The 13,147-nt window shown below is 51.1% G+C and overlaps 1 protein-coding gene across 6 annotated transcripts in view; it reads right to left on the reverse strand.

The window, feature by feature from the left end:
* Nucleotides 1–13,147, reverse strand: part of LOC141954839 (protein CEPU-1) — a 355,475-nt gene that overhangs the window by 26,947 nt on the left and 315,381 nt on the right. For all 6 annotated transcript variants that reach the window (XM_074894804.1, XM_074894806.1, XM_074894809.1 and 3 more), the window contains one exon: nucleotides 5,022–5,147. In XM_074894804.1, the coding sequence (XP_074750905.1) occupies nucleotides 5,022–5,147 (126 nt within the window). The remainder of the gene's footprint in view (nucleotides 1–5,021; nucleotides 5,148–13,147) is intronic.

Here is a 13,147-nt window from a genome sequence, read left to right on the forward strand (position 1 = left end):
GATGAAGACAACAAGCGAGATGCTTAATGGACAAACCTCTGAGAAGGAAGGACGTGTCCCCTTCCCAGGGACAAGCAACTCTTCAAGCTGGATTTTTTTTTGCAGTTGCTTCTCCTCTTGTTTTAAGCCCCGCCAAGAGCCAGAGAGAATCAATATATCCAAATATACCAGACTCTCCCAGAGTCCCTTCACTGGTTTGCTGCTGATGTATAGACAGATGATCTCATGAGACCTCTGCCACATTAGGCCACAGTGTCTCATCTATCTTAAGTGCATATACGAGCTGTGATTACTGCCGCGTCTGAGCGCCTCACGTCTTGAATGTAGTTATCCTCCCATCAGTCCTGCGAGACAAGGGACTGCTATTATACCTCTTCCAGGGAGGACGCAGAGGGCCACGGGGGTTAAACGGACCGATCGCTGAGGATATCCGGGATGTGGCAACGTCGGGACCCTCTGAGCATCTCCCCGTCTCATGCCTCTGCCTTGCAAAACACCGAGACAGCACCTACCCCACAAATCACAGCTCAGACTCAGCTCAGGACTCCGGCTCCACATGGGATGTAGCTTTCAGCACCCAGCCTAATCCTGAGATTAATGAGGGATTCCCACTATAAAGACCTCTCAATCAGGCCTCTTATGAGTAAATATACCATCAAGCCAAACCATAATGTTTCCTACCCTGGCAGCCACTGTCTTAAGCCTTACACCAGAATCCATCATCTACAGCAATATTCAAAAAGCAATTAGACAAAACCATGGCAGAAAAGTCCATCAAGGGTCGTTAAGGATGACGACTTGGATGCAGGCTCTGGCTCAGGACGTCTGCGTGTGGCAGACCAGTGCTGGCCAGGCAGATGTGCCAGCAAAGGTATCCACGTGCACACACCTAGTTTTTACACCCTTTCCTTGTGCCCCTGGCCCTGTCACGGCAGGATAACCACACCTGCTGTCTGACCACAGAGCCCTCGTTATTACTGCTAAGCCACGCGTGCTCCTCCTGGGACAGGGGCTGCCGAGTCCTTGTGCCTCCTGGGAGAGCCCTCACTTCAATTCCTCAGCATTTTTCCCAAGCTTAACAGGAGGCATGACGAGTCTCATGTCTGCAACGTGGATAAGTATCCCCCGGTTAGCTGCACATGGTGCCGCTCGCTCTGCTAGCGAGCAGCTCTGCACGCTTGGGCATCACCCTGTGCCCAGCAGCTCGGGACGCCGCACTTCTTCCTAGCTGAGAAATCCCAGCCTTCATCCACCGAGAGATGAAAACCGGCCTGACAACATGGCCATCACCATGACAACATCAAAGTTACCCCAAAAAATAAATAAAAAGCCCAGTAACTATGGAAACACCTGAGTGACCAAAACCAGACTATTAACTAGAAGACCTCTCTGCAGATAGCATCAGCACTGCGAGGCTGGGGACTGTAATATCCCCAAAGCCTTGGAAACAAAGAGATGCTTGGCACCTATGGGTGCAAACACAAATGTGCATGGGCACACACATCACCACCTTTCAGACCCTAGTGTCCAAGTTCCCTGCACAACCTCCATCTCCTCTGGAAAGATGCTGCTGCCTTCGTGCTGGATGTTATACCCAGACCATGGTTATCTACATCCTCCTCTCCCTCTTTGCCCTCCCCTCTGCCCTGCTGAGGATGCCTCTCTTGAGTGCCATCCTCATGGTCTTGGTCCCGCAAGGGTGCCAAGGGGGGATGGAGCCACCCCATTGTGTGCTGGAACTTGGCTTCCCAGCGTGGTTTTGGTGAGCTGCGTTTTGAAGCCCCGGTGCCTGGCAGCTCTGGTGGCAGTCGCGCTGCTAGCTGGAGCATCCGATCCCAGGGCAGAGCCCCAAAGCAGTTAAGCCTCCTCCACCAAGGCAGAAGCAGCTGTGACTACACCAGCTCCCCTTCTTGTTCAGCTTCCTTCCCTTCCTCAAACTGTTCAGCTGCACTAACAGGAGGTGCCATGGGCTAGTACAGCATGACCAGGAGAAGAAATAAAAAAGCACAGAGAGGGGTGAGGCAGAGGGACAGAAGATAGGCTGTAGCACATCTTGCGTGGACTGGCCACAGGTTCACAAAACCCTTCTCCAGAACCATCATCCAGCTTTTGCTTATGGCAGGAGGACGAGGATGGGCACAGGTAGGGCCAGCCACCGTGAAAGGCTCTGAGCCGTGATGGAGGCACCAACAAGGCCAGTACTTGTGCGATTCACTAACTCCCTTGCTCAGGTCTTGAGTTATACAGCAAAAATACTCTCCTCCTCTCGGCTGCGGAGAACTCTTCCAGCCCCCAAACCAAACAGAGCCTCAAAAACAGGCTTAACAGCTTCCATAACATGGCAACAACTGCAGACATGAAAATTCAAGGGAGCTTACCAGACCAAGCTGCTAAACACATTCTGCACTGGACCAGAGCAATGCGCAGGCGAAGAAAACAGACAAGAGGTCAAGGGAGTTGGGAGAGGCTGGAAAAGGGTCTCAAGTGAGATCAGTCACCGGGGAGCTGGGCTGCTCTTTGTAAACCCTCTGAAGGACCTGACCGTGTGCTCCCCCGGTGAGCAAACACTCTTATTTGCTCCGTTTCTCACCGAGAGCCGCGCAGTAGACTTACAGCTGCCAAGAAAATAATAAAGCCCGTGAAGTGCCTTTGCACAGAGGAGCACTCGCCAGCATAAGCATGGGGACCGGCTCCTTCAGCTACCGGTCCGTCCGTGCCTGGCACAGACAGCACTATCAAAGCCTCTCCCCAGCGACATCGGTGAGAGCCGCTTACCCATCCGCTATGCAAACCCTTAAATTATGCACCAGCTTTCCCTTAACCAATTCTCCCTGGTCCCTTCTCTCCACCACTCCAAGCGAGACGGAGAAAGACGGCGAGAAGGAACAGGAGGCAGCTCGCTCGAGTCTTCCCCGGGGATGAGCAGCGAGGCAGACCTCCAACTGAGAGAGGGGCTGGCAGCTAGATTGGGGTCCCTGCTTGCTCCTGGCTCTCCGAATTAGAGTATATCCTACCAGGGAGAGGGTTACCCTCTCGGCATCTGCTCTACAACCTCTGTGCGCCTGCCCTGGCTCTTATTTCAGTTCCCGTGCTTCCAATCCTCATCTCTCCTTTGTGCACTGACTGCAAAATGGAGGAGTAAAAGTCCCCCTTGGTGGCTTGGCAGACCCAGAGAGAGAAATGGACGAGCTGCCTATGGAGACCGGCAGCCACCAAACTTGTCTCAGGCCACCTCTGGGCTCAGCACCCTCCATCAGCAGGAGGCCAGACTCAAGTAAATCTCTGTGATCATTTGTTCCCTTTGAGTTTTGAAAGCAGAATGCCTAATCATGGCCAAAATCAGGTAAGAGCTGCTGCTGCAAATTACACAGCGCCACAGGTAATTTCTGATTAGCTCACTCTTCCTCTCCTGGTGCATCCTCAGTTTCCATAGCAGCTAAGTCCTAAGTAAAATGGAAACATCTGGTTCAAGCGCAGGTAAAGATTCCCTGGGGAAAGAAACCTGCTGGATGGCAGCAAACACAGAAAATAGCTCTCGCAAAAGACAGAGGCATCGTAAGCCGGGAGCCTGGTTAGGGGAGGATGGATGGCACGCGGGAGAAGGCAGCGAGGGGCACGGGAGTGGGAGAGGAGGGTCCTGGGGAAGCAGGAGGGAATGCGAGGAGGAGAGTGGGGCTGCGGGGAAAACAAGATGCACGTGGAAAACAGGCGGTTGAGGAGGTCGAGAGAGACAAAAACATATGGTCAAGGTAGACAAGGGGAGAGGAGAAAGAATTAAAGGCTTCAAGGTGGGAGCACGTGGACTGCCACAACCACAAATGTCACCTGATGGTGACAGATACAGTGACAGCAACTTTGATGCCACGGATAGACGCTCGGGGCTGGAGAGGAGCACACAGATCTGCGCCCTGCATTTCATCATTCATCCACGCACAGACCCCGGCCAAAGGCCACCGTCTCGGAGGCACGACCACCTAAGGAGGATAAGCCAACACGTGGAACTGGGAGGGAATGGTTTTTACAGAGGGTCCTGTCAAGGGAAGGGGCTGAGATGCTGCCAACTCAGCTTGGTCTCTGCCTGGGCTATGGAGAGTGATGGATCTGGCCCAGCAGTTTGCTACAGTGCAGACAAATAGCAAAAAATCAATGGAGCTGCACCGAGACACCGCAGCCATCGTCAGGCAGCTGAACAGAGAGAGCAGACGTGGCGCCATCCATCACTGCCGCCGCTGCGTCGTCTCCTTCGGCTGCCGGACAGGCTGGCCGGGGCATCCCCGAGGACAACTTGAGGCAGTTGTCTGGGACAACAGCCCACGTTGGTAAAACCTCGGGGGAAAAATGATTGAGGTTGAACTGAAGCACTTAGATGGGATCAGAGGATCAGAGCCAGGCACTGCCCCTTGGCCAGATAGCTCATCCCCCCCCCGAACCCCCAGATCTCACCCCCAGCTCACTGATGAGAACCTCGCAGCCACCTGGGAATAACAGGGCAGCAAAATGCAAAGCAAATGCCAAAAAGCAACTGGGAAACGATTTTAAAATAACATGCTCCCGAACAGGCACGTATGGGAATTTGCTTCCCAGCAGTCACACCCACACAGTTCTGCTCAGGTTTTGCTTACCAATTAACAAGGCCACCAATTAATGCTTTGTGTGTTTTCCTGCTCATTTGCGCTATTTACAGTCCTCCTTTGAAGCAACGTGCAAGAATTCCCTGAAAACTTTTCAAAATAGGGTCGGACAAGCACATTGAAGCACAACAACCCAACCTGGCACCTCCTGTCAGTTCTCCACACAAGCAAAACCGTAAGTTCCTCTCCCAGACCACCAAGATGGATGTTTCTCCACCAGAGTCATCAACTCCTGCATTAAGTCACGTCTTTTTGGGGCACAATCACCTTCTCTTTGCAACTGAAGTGCCACATGAACCAGTCAATGACACCCCCCCAGCCGCTCGCAAACGGCACTGTGTTGTTTTCAAAGAATTTCAAAGAATATTTCTGGTAACATTTGGCTCTTACCTTTGGGCGAGATGTGTCTCCAGGTGATTGTTGGATCTGGCCTGCCCGTGGCTATGCAGGTGAGGCTGACGTTGCCGCCCTCATTGATGGAGATGTCAGAAGATATCTCAGTGATTTTCGGAGACACTGCAACGACACAAAGAGGGAAATGAAAATGCCACCGGTTCTGCTCCAACTCAAATCTCAAAATGTGGGTGAAGGAGGCTGAATTTCCTTCCTCCCTCCACCCTGATGAGCTATGCAGTAGCCCATCAGTGTCATCTGACTTGATGAGAACATGCAGGGGAAAGGTGGGGGCAGAGAAGACAGGGTTGAAGTGGGAAGAAATTGTAGCCAGAGGGGATTCACTCATTATAGGGAGGCTCGAGACAGCTCCTCCTCAGCACCTCCACAGCATGTGAGACGGTGCTTCTTCCCCACCCCACTTCCAGTACCCAACCTGTCCTCCCAGCCATGATGAACCCTTCCTAGCAGCTCTGTGTCCTACCAAGAAAACACCACCCACCCCCTTCAAATTCCCCCAAAGGTAGCAGTCGCTCCTGGCGCAACAAGAGCGCCCGAAGCATGCACATAGCTTGCAGCTCTTCCTGCAGCCGTGCAGGCTCTCTGTTACGCCCTTGCAACTAGAAAAGCACCAAGAAGAGGAGCTGGGCATGAAGATGACAAGTCTACTGAAGAGTCTCTAAGGTCTACCACCATGAGAATGGAAATTCAATCGGGATGAAGCTGTCCCCGCTGCATTGGCACTGCCGTCATGAACACTCAGGAGCAGATACAAGGTGCCCAGACCCAAAGAGGGGACACACGTAGAGGATGGGAGGTGATGAGAAGGGGGGCTGAGAAGGGGAAGGGGTGAGGAGCAAGCAGGGAGCGCTCAGCCCCTGCTGCCACTGAGTGGAGGCCGCGATGCAGCTGCCAGGGAGGGCTAGGGTTTCTACAAGCTCTACGGCAGGGCTGTACAAGAAAAATGATCGGCTGCTGTTATCAGCCTGCACCTGCAGAACATAATAAAGACCATCACCTTCCTCAGTTTATTTTTTTTTCAGGCCATTCTCCGGAGCCTAGCAGCGGATTGGCACCCCGCTGCGGCGCTTTGCAGAAGAGTCACAAATCACTTGCAAAGCATCCTGCTCCTTCCACCCTCCCTGGGCGAGCCTCATTCATCGGTTCACTTGAAGCTGCAGCCCAGACCGTCACAACACCCCAATTCCTGACTTGGACCCCACTCCTGAGCACCCCTTCCCTGCCTCTCCCCACCTTCCCGGGGCTGCGCCGAGCCGGAATGACTGCAATGGCCTTGCACGCATTGCCTCTGCTGTGCAGGTAAGTAATTTATTGATCCGTAAAGCACTCCAAGACGCTCTGGAAGGGATTATGTCATGCCAGTGCCGTGCAATAAAATAAAAAATGATGGATTTTTTGTGAACATGAGGGTGATTTAGGGTTTGTAGTTGGAAGTGTAGTTAAAGTACATTTTAAGTGGAAATCAAGGTGGGTAATGAATTATTCTCTGTTTTGAAGGGCTTCTGGGAGTTCATTTTTTTGCTGCTCCGGGCACAACGGCTAATCTGCTAATCATGCATCGGAGGACAACTATGGATCAGACGCTCCCAGAACAGTGGGGGGCTGTGGGGCAGGACAGTGGAGGGCAGGAAGACGACACCAAAAGAAATATTAATATGCATCAGTGTCATTAAGCCCAGCGTAAGGGGACAGCACAGGCCTCCTGGGACCACCCGCCCAGACGGAGCTGGGAGATGCTCTGCCAATAGCCAGGTAGTCCATTAAGGACAGGCAATTAATTACAACGGAGCTATGATTGCCCCGCCGTGTTGCTGATGAGGCTGGGACCGTGTGCTTTAAAAGGACCGAGCTTAAGGTCTGGACAACAAAAATAGGCCAAGGAGGTATTACCATTGCCATTTCAGAGAGGTGGAAAGAGACAAGCGGAGGCGCAGTGAATTGCCCGTCATCACCCAGGAAGAAGCAATAGCTTCCAGCTGTAAGTCCTGACAAAACTAGAGCAATATCTATCACCTTCAACGCGATGCTCGCTACATCACAGAGGAACCTTTCTCATGTTTTTAACTACTGCATCCACATCAACCCAATTCAGCTTGTTTTGCAGAGCTCAAAGAGACATTAAAAAAATATATATACATATATAATCAAGTCAGACTTTTCACCGCGACTGGTACCGCACACATGGATTTGCACCCGCCCAGGTGATAGACCAAAATCTGTAATCAAATCAACAGATCAGATTCTAAAATGTAATTAAAACAAATTAAACTTGGATTTCCTGAAACATGAATGTTACATCCTCCTCCTCAGCAATACAGCAGAAGATTTAAATTTTGCTCAGACCAGGCAGAGGAGAAGAGATGATTGCATTGTTGCTTGGCCAGGCAACGGGAGACTCTGCAACTCTCTTCGACAAGTGCAAAAGGAGCTTGAGATGCTTGAGCACCAGGGAAAAAGCCCACCGTGGCCTGGAAAGCTCGGGACACCCTGGGGAAGAGGCAATTTACTGCGGCCTACCCGGGCCAAGATGAGGCAGGAATGGCTGGGAAGTAAAGCAGAGCGACAATGTCAGTGAATTCGTTAGCTAACCCTTAAATTAAATGTGCAGCGGTAGGATTTAACACGACAGTTATTGTATGCTAATTAAACGTTTGAATAATTAACCGCACGAACTATTTAAAATGGCTTTCTGGAGACTGAACAGGTATGTTGTAAGGTTTTTACCACACTAGAGAGGGAAATCTTAATAAATAAGTGATCACAAGTATATATTTAATATTATTTAACGATCACCAGTGTTCCTGTTCCCTCTGCATTAAAACGCTTTCACCATCAGCTGGCATTTCTGCGGCAATGGGGCAGAGGAGAAATTTCTTATGCTGAATGCAGGATGCAGATGGAGCTGTGCCCCTATGGGAATGAATAAATAAATAAAGCTAAATAAATGCAGACTTCCCAGGCGGGAACCCTCTCCTTGCGGGCAGTCCTTTTGTGTTCAGCATCTCTCTAGCTCAGAAGTGATTAAACATGGCAGTGCTGGCCAAGCTGCTCCAGTGACACAGCACAGATTTCCCCAGAGGCAGGCTGGTGTTTTATCGATCTGACTACTTCTTTTTTTTCCCCCCCCTATCCTTGCCACAATGATGAGAAAGGTCTCTGGGCTGCTCTCAGCCGCTGCACCCCCACCAGGTGCCCAAGGCATGCCCCCAGTTTGCCCAGACTTGGCACCCGCTCGCACACACGGAGTCCCCGGGACAGAAAGCAGCTTGCTTAAATATTTAACTAAACCATATGGTGCGTTACACGTTTGAGGGTGTTCAGTCAGGTGATATATGTCTTTACGGATCCAAGCATATGCGCTTGCCTACACAGATCTATTCCCTGGCACACAGACACCCTCCTGCCACTGGCACTGACTATATCCCTGTTATGTTTTCACCTCCAAACACCCGTCCCAGAGCCAGCGCAGGTGCAAAAGCTCACGTAAGCCCATGCATGTACCCCTTGGCCCTGCCATCTCCTATCATCATTAATTCCCCACCCATCTTCCTTGCGTGCAATGACCACGCTGCTTGCCTGGGCTTCCCTCTCCCCAACACCGTGTCCCCGCTGCTGTCTCCTGACACACCCATCGGCATGGCTGAGCTCCCCGGGCACCCCAAATTTCAGACACACAGCAGGCAAGAGACCCCTGAGTATGAGGGGAGCGTGAATCTGGAGCAACATCTCCAGCAGAGACAGGGAAGGAGACTTCAGATGAACCTCTCACCAAGTTGGGTGCCTTCAAGGAGTTTTTTTTTGCCTTAACCACCTCCTTTCTACCCAGTTTTGGGAGCCAAGCAAGTAACACAGAAATACACATGTGAACTTTCCAGACCTACAAACCCCTTCTCATGAGGGGTATGTGCTTGTCCCAGCAAAGTTCCTGGTGCTGTGCAGGACTCACAGCCCCCAGCAGCAGCCTGCGAGTGAGCGGGTTCTCCCGGTAAGCCTGGCAGCGCCTTGCTTCCCCCTCATAAAACATGCAAACCTCCATCTTCCAGCACGAGCAACATCTGCTCCAGATCAAAGGAAACAACAAAGAACAACTATAAAAGTGTCTCGAAGAAAGAAAAAGAGGGAGATTCAGACTTGCAGGCGATCTGTGATGTGAACTGGCAGCTTCCTGAACATCAGGCTGTGGCTGCTCCTGCTTTTAATAACAGTCTCTTACTGCTGTCACCCAACAAACTTCCCCGTGTTTTACAGAGCACTGCTACCATGGGTCCTGCCTCTGGGACTCACTGAGGGGGAGCCCCGGGCGCCCCAGCCCTCTTTGCGGTGATGCTACGAGCCAGACTGAGCCCACACTCCCGGGCCAGCAATGGAGGGGTCTGCCAAAGCCACCAGGGACCGGGGTGCAAGGCAGGGACCCCAGCATCAGGCTCCCCATCCAACCCCTCCAGGTTGTAACCAGACAGCTTCCTCTCCTCTGGCAGCAGCTCCCGGGTCGGGAGAAGGCACGGCGCTCCAGCTGCCTTCTCCCTCTTTTGTGTTCAAAACCCTTCTGCCTTTTTAAGGAAGGCAGAAAGCAAATTGAGAGACCTGCACCTTCAATTACAGGTGTATTATAATGGGCTTTTAAATCACTTTGTGCCACTCTAACACAACCATAATTAAGAGAAAGCAGAGAGGGCTTCTTCCTTCCATCCTATCAACACAGCTCAGGAGCTACATTGAGGAAGTCCACGGGGTATGAGGACAGGCAAACGCAGCTTTAGAGCCTGTTTGCAGCTACACTCCTTGTCTACAAACCCCTTTACAATCCCAGGGGCCCATCTTGCCCCCCAGGGCTGCCTCTGCCCTGGGTTTGCACCATCACTCCCTTCCCTACCAGCGTGCGGGGTTCGGCTCGGCTTTGCCCGAGCCCCCTCTGCACAAACCTGGCGGCAACCAAAGAAAGCAGCCTGGAAATGAAGAGCATACACGTTATGGCCTTAATAAGCAATTAATAAATAACTAATGGCAATTGCTTGTTTTAAAGCAAGGCCTAATGAGATGTGTCATACAGCACCGAGATGTGTCTAAATGATTTCCCAAGCAGATAACGGCTCTTGTTGCAGCAAAGCTCTCCCGAGCTTGGAGGACACAAAATTTTTTACGCCCGTCTCTGCAGCAGGTTATACGGCACAGCATCATAATAATTCAGAGGAGGAGGGGGGAAACAAGACGTTTCCAATCATTCATTAGTAAAGTATTTGTGAATACGGGTATAATTCACCGCATAAGCAGCAGGGTTTCTGCAGACAAACTTTATAGCTAAGTGCCAAAAGGGAGCCCAATCTGATTCCACTTATGACAGCATAAATCAGCAATACTCCTACCGCAGTCAACCAGGGATACGCCAGAATAAACATGGCATGAAAGGAGAGAGTTGGGTCTCCAGCAACAAGGATTTTCTCCTGACTTTTGGACAGGTCTGGGTCACCAATCTGGATCCAGACTGCCGCTACCCTAAGGAGCTGGGGTGCTGCCTGGTTAGATTTGCTCCCCTGCTTTCAAGGCTCATAAGGGTTCTACATCTTTTTTCCTACCACAAAAAGGAAGAAATACCTGACAACAAGCCCCACACCTTTGGGAAATCAAGCAACAGTTTGCTTAGCATGAGTATTAATAAGCTGCTTTATAGAGCAGGCAGAATCCATCACTCGGGTTTGGGAGACCCAAGTTCTGCTTTCACATTATGATGCCCGAAGGAAGACATGACACTGCTCTGGACTTTGTTGCCTTCTCTAAAAGGAGTCTAATGATGCTGATCTCCTTTATAAACTACTTCAGACTCCTCTCAAAAAAAAAGCACAACACCCCAAACCCCAAAGAACCCCATTGCATTGCTAACTGTGAAGAAATGCAGATGAACAAGGACTGTTCGATGGTTCAGCTCCCTGTCTAGACAGATCTCATTTTCAGCTCCACACACACTGCACGGAGCAAGGATCTAGTTTCCAGTTTTTGCACCCCGAGCCTCCTGGGATTCCCCCCTGCAAGCCAAGCAACGCTTCATAAAAAGCAGAAAATTGAAGGATCTCAAAACCTTAAGATACCTGCATCATCTTTCCAGCATTATTGACACCTCTCCTCAAGGCATGACAGCCTCTCGCACAACTACCTCCACGGTGACTATCAAACTGACAGCGACTCCATCTCACCCTGCTTGGGGATGCAGGGTCCCCAGCTCTGTCCCTCTCGTTACTCCAGGTGCTGGCGGAGGCTCCGTCAGACCCCCTGGGAAAAGTCCCCGCGTGGGGACAAGCCGCAGCGTGCTGAGGGCGCCTGAGAAAGTTTGAACACGACGTCTTGTTAATACTAAAGCTTGTCAAACCCATCACCTAGAAATACTGAATGTCTTTATTAGATTCCTTTATCTCCCCCCGAGATCGGAGGGACACGACGAGACGATTCTCAGCGGAGATGTCATCATCCAGAAACTAATTAAAGGCTGCGCGGGAAGTCGGGCCACGCACACTCTGGAGAACAAAACGCATTAGCAACCCGAGTCGAGAAAAATATTACAAGTGAACTTCAGATCACAAAGGGCGAGTTAGGGATTTGACAATAGCTCTTCTCTCTCCGTCTTCCCTCCCGCTTGTCCCCACACTCCCTCGTCCTCGAATTCTGTCCCCCAGCAAAAACAAGCCGCCTGGGATCTTGGGGCTGTCTGGGACCACCTCCTGCACTGCCATCTCCTGAGGGATGCAGGACAACCTTGGATCCTCTCCTCCACCGGGTCACATCCCAGGAGAAAATAATGATTTGTGGAATTTCCTTTTTTTTTTTTTTTTTTCCATGTGCTAGAAAAGCCTCCTTGCTGCAGGTCAATAAATTGCAGAGAAGGATGGCTTGATGCCTGCACCGCTCCCTGCGCTGTCAGAGCAGTCCTGGGCAAAACACTCAGCTCTCTTTGGGTCTCACCTCTCTTTATCAACACAATGACAAGTATTTCTCTTCCTCGTAGGCTTCTTAAAAAGACAACAGCGTATAAGATGATATACCCAGAGTCTATGGTCACAGGAACTGTAGGCGGGGACATTTCTGTATGGGGACAGTCCTGCTAGCCACATCCTATCCATAGCTAGGGCTCACGTAAGCCAAGATCTGGCTTAGGGCACACATCTTGAGTGGATGTGCCAGCAAATAGCACTCCCCCATCAACCTGGAGTCTCCTGTACCAACGAGCAGTAAGTTGACGTGATATTCCTCGTCCGGTCCATCAGCACACACTGTCCTGCTAAACTCAGCAGAAAACCTCAGCTCCTCTCCCCCAAACCAGCCAGAGGGCAAGGGGCCATGCCCCGCACTGACAGTGCACTCCTGGAGAGCGTGGGGGGGGTCTCCCTGTGCCCCCCCAGCTCTCTGTCCACAGGAATCACACAGGGGGCCGAGCACGCCGAACTGGCCCTGCACCATTTTGCTCGTCAAAAGGGACCCTGGCAGGAACAAAGAAACACAAACATCCTTTTCAAAGATAAATCAGATGCTCTAATGCAGCCCGCATCTCGAATGAATATAGGGCAGGTGTCTCTGAAGTGAAGTATTAGTTAAAATGATGCTCTTTAAATTGCATTTCGGCTATTTCAGGCAGACAGGTTGTGTGTGGGTTGGGTTGGGTTTTTTTATGATCTATCTAGAGGCTTAAAAAGACACAGAGAGAAATAAATCTCCCTTCCATTAAAAACACACTATGCTCTTGCATATTTGTTCTTATCTCCGCGCTCTCGCACTCATGCTCCCTCTCCCCTGACTCGAGCACAAAGTAAGTGTTTATGATTACACTTTCCACACTGACACTAATCTAATTCGAGGAGCCGCGCAGCCCGTGCCCAGGGAAAGCGTGGCGGCTCGCCCGCCCTTGCAGGAGGATGAGCGGCGCTTCCTGAAAACGCTGCGACGGGTGCCCGATGCTTTTACTTCAAAAACCGTCGAGATTCGTGGCGTTAATGTGGAACCGAGTGAAAGCCCCGAGTTTTGATTGAATTGCAAGTGAAGTCTATTTGTATCTTCTGGGTCTATCTGTGTCCTTTTCACCTCTATTTATCTGTTTACATCCCTCCTCCCCTCCCAGG

Source organism: Strix uralensis, chromosome 26 (genome assembly GCF_047716275.1).
Source record: "Strix uralensis isolate ZFMK-TIS-50842 chromosome 26, bStrUra1, whole genome shotgun sequence".
Classification (NCBI taxonomy): Eukaryota; Metazoa; Chordata; class Aves; order Strigiformes; family Strigidae; genus Strix; species Strix uralensis.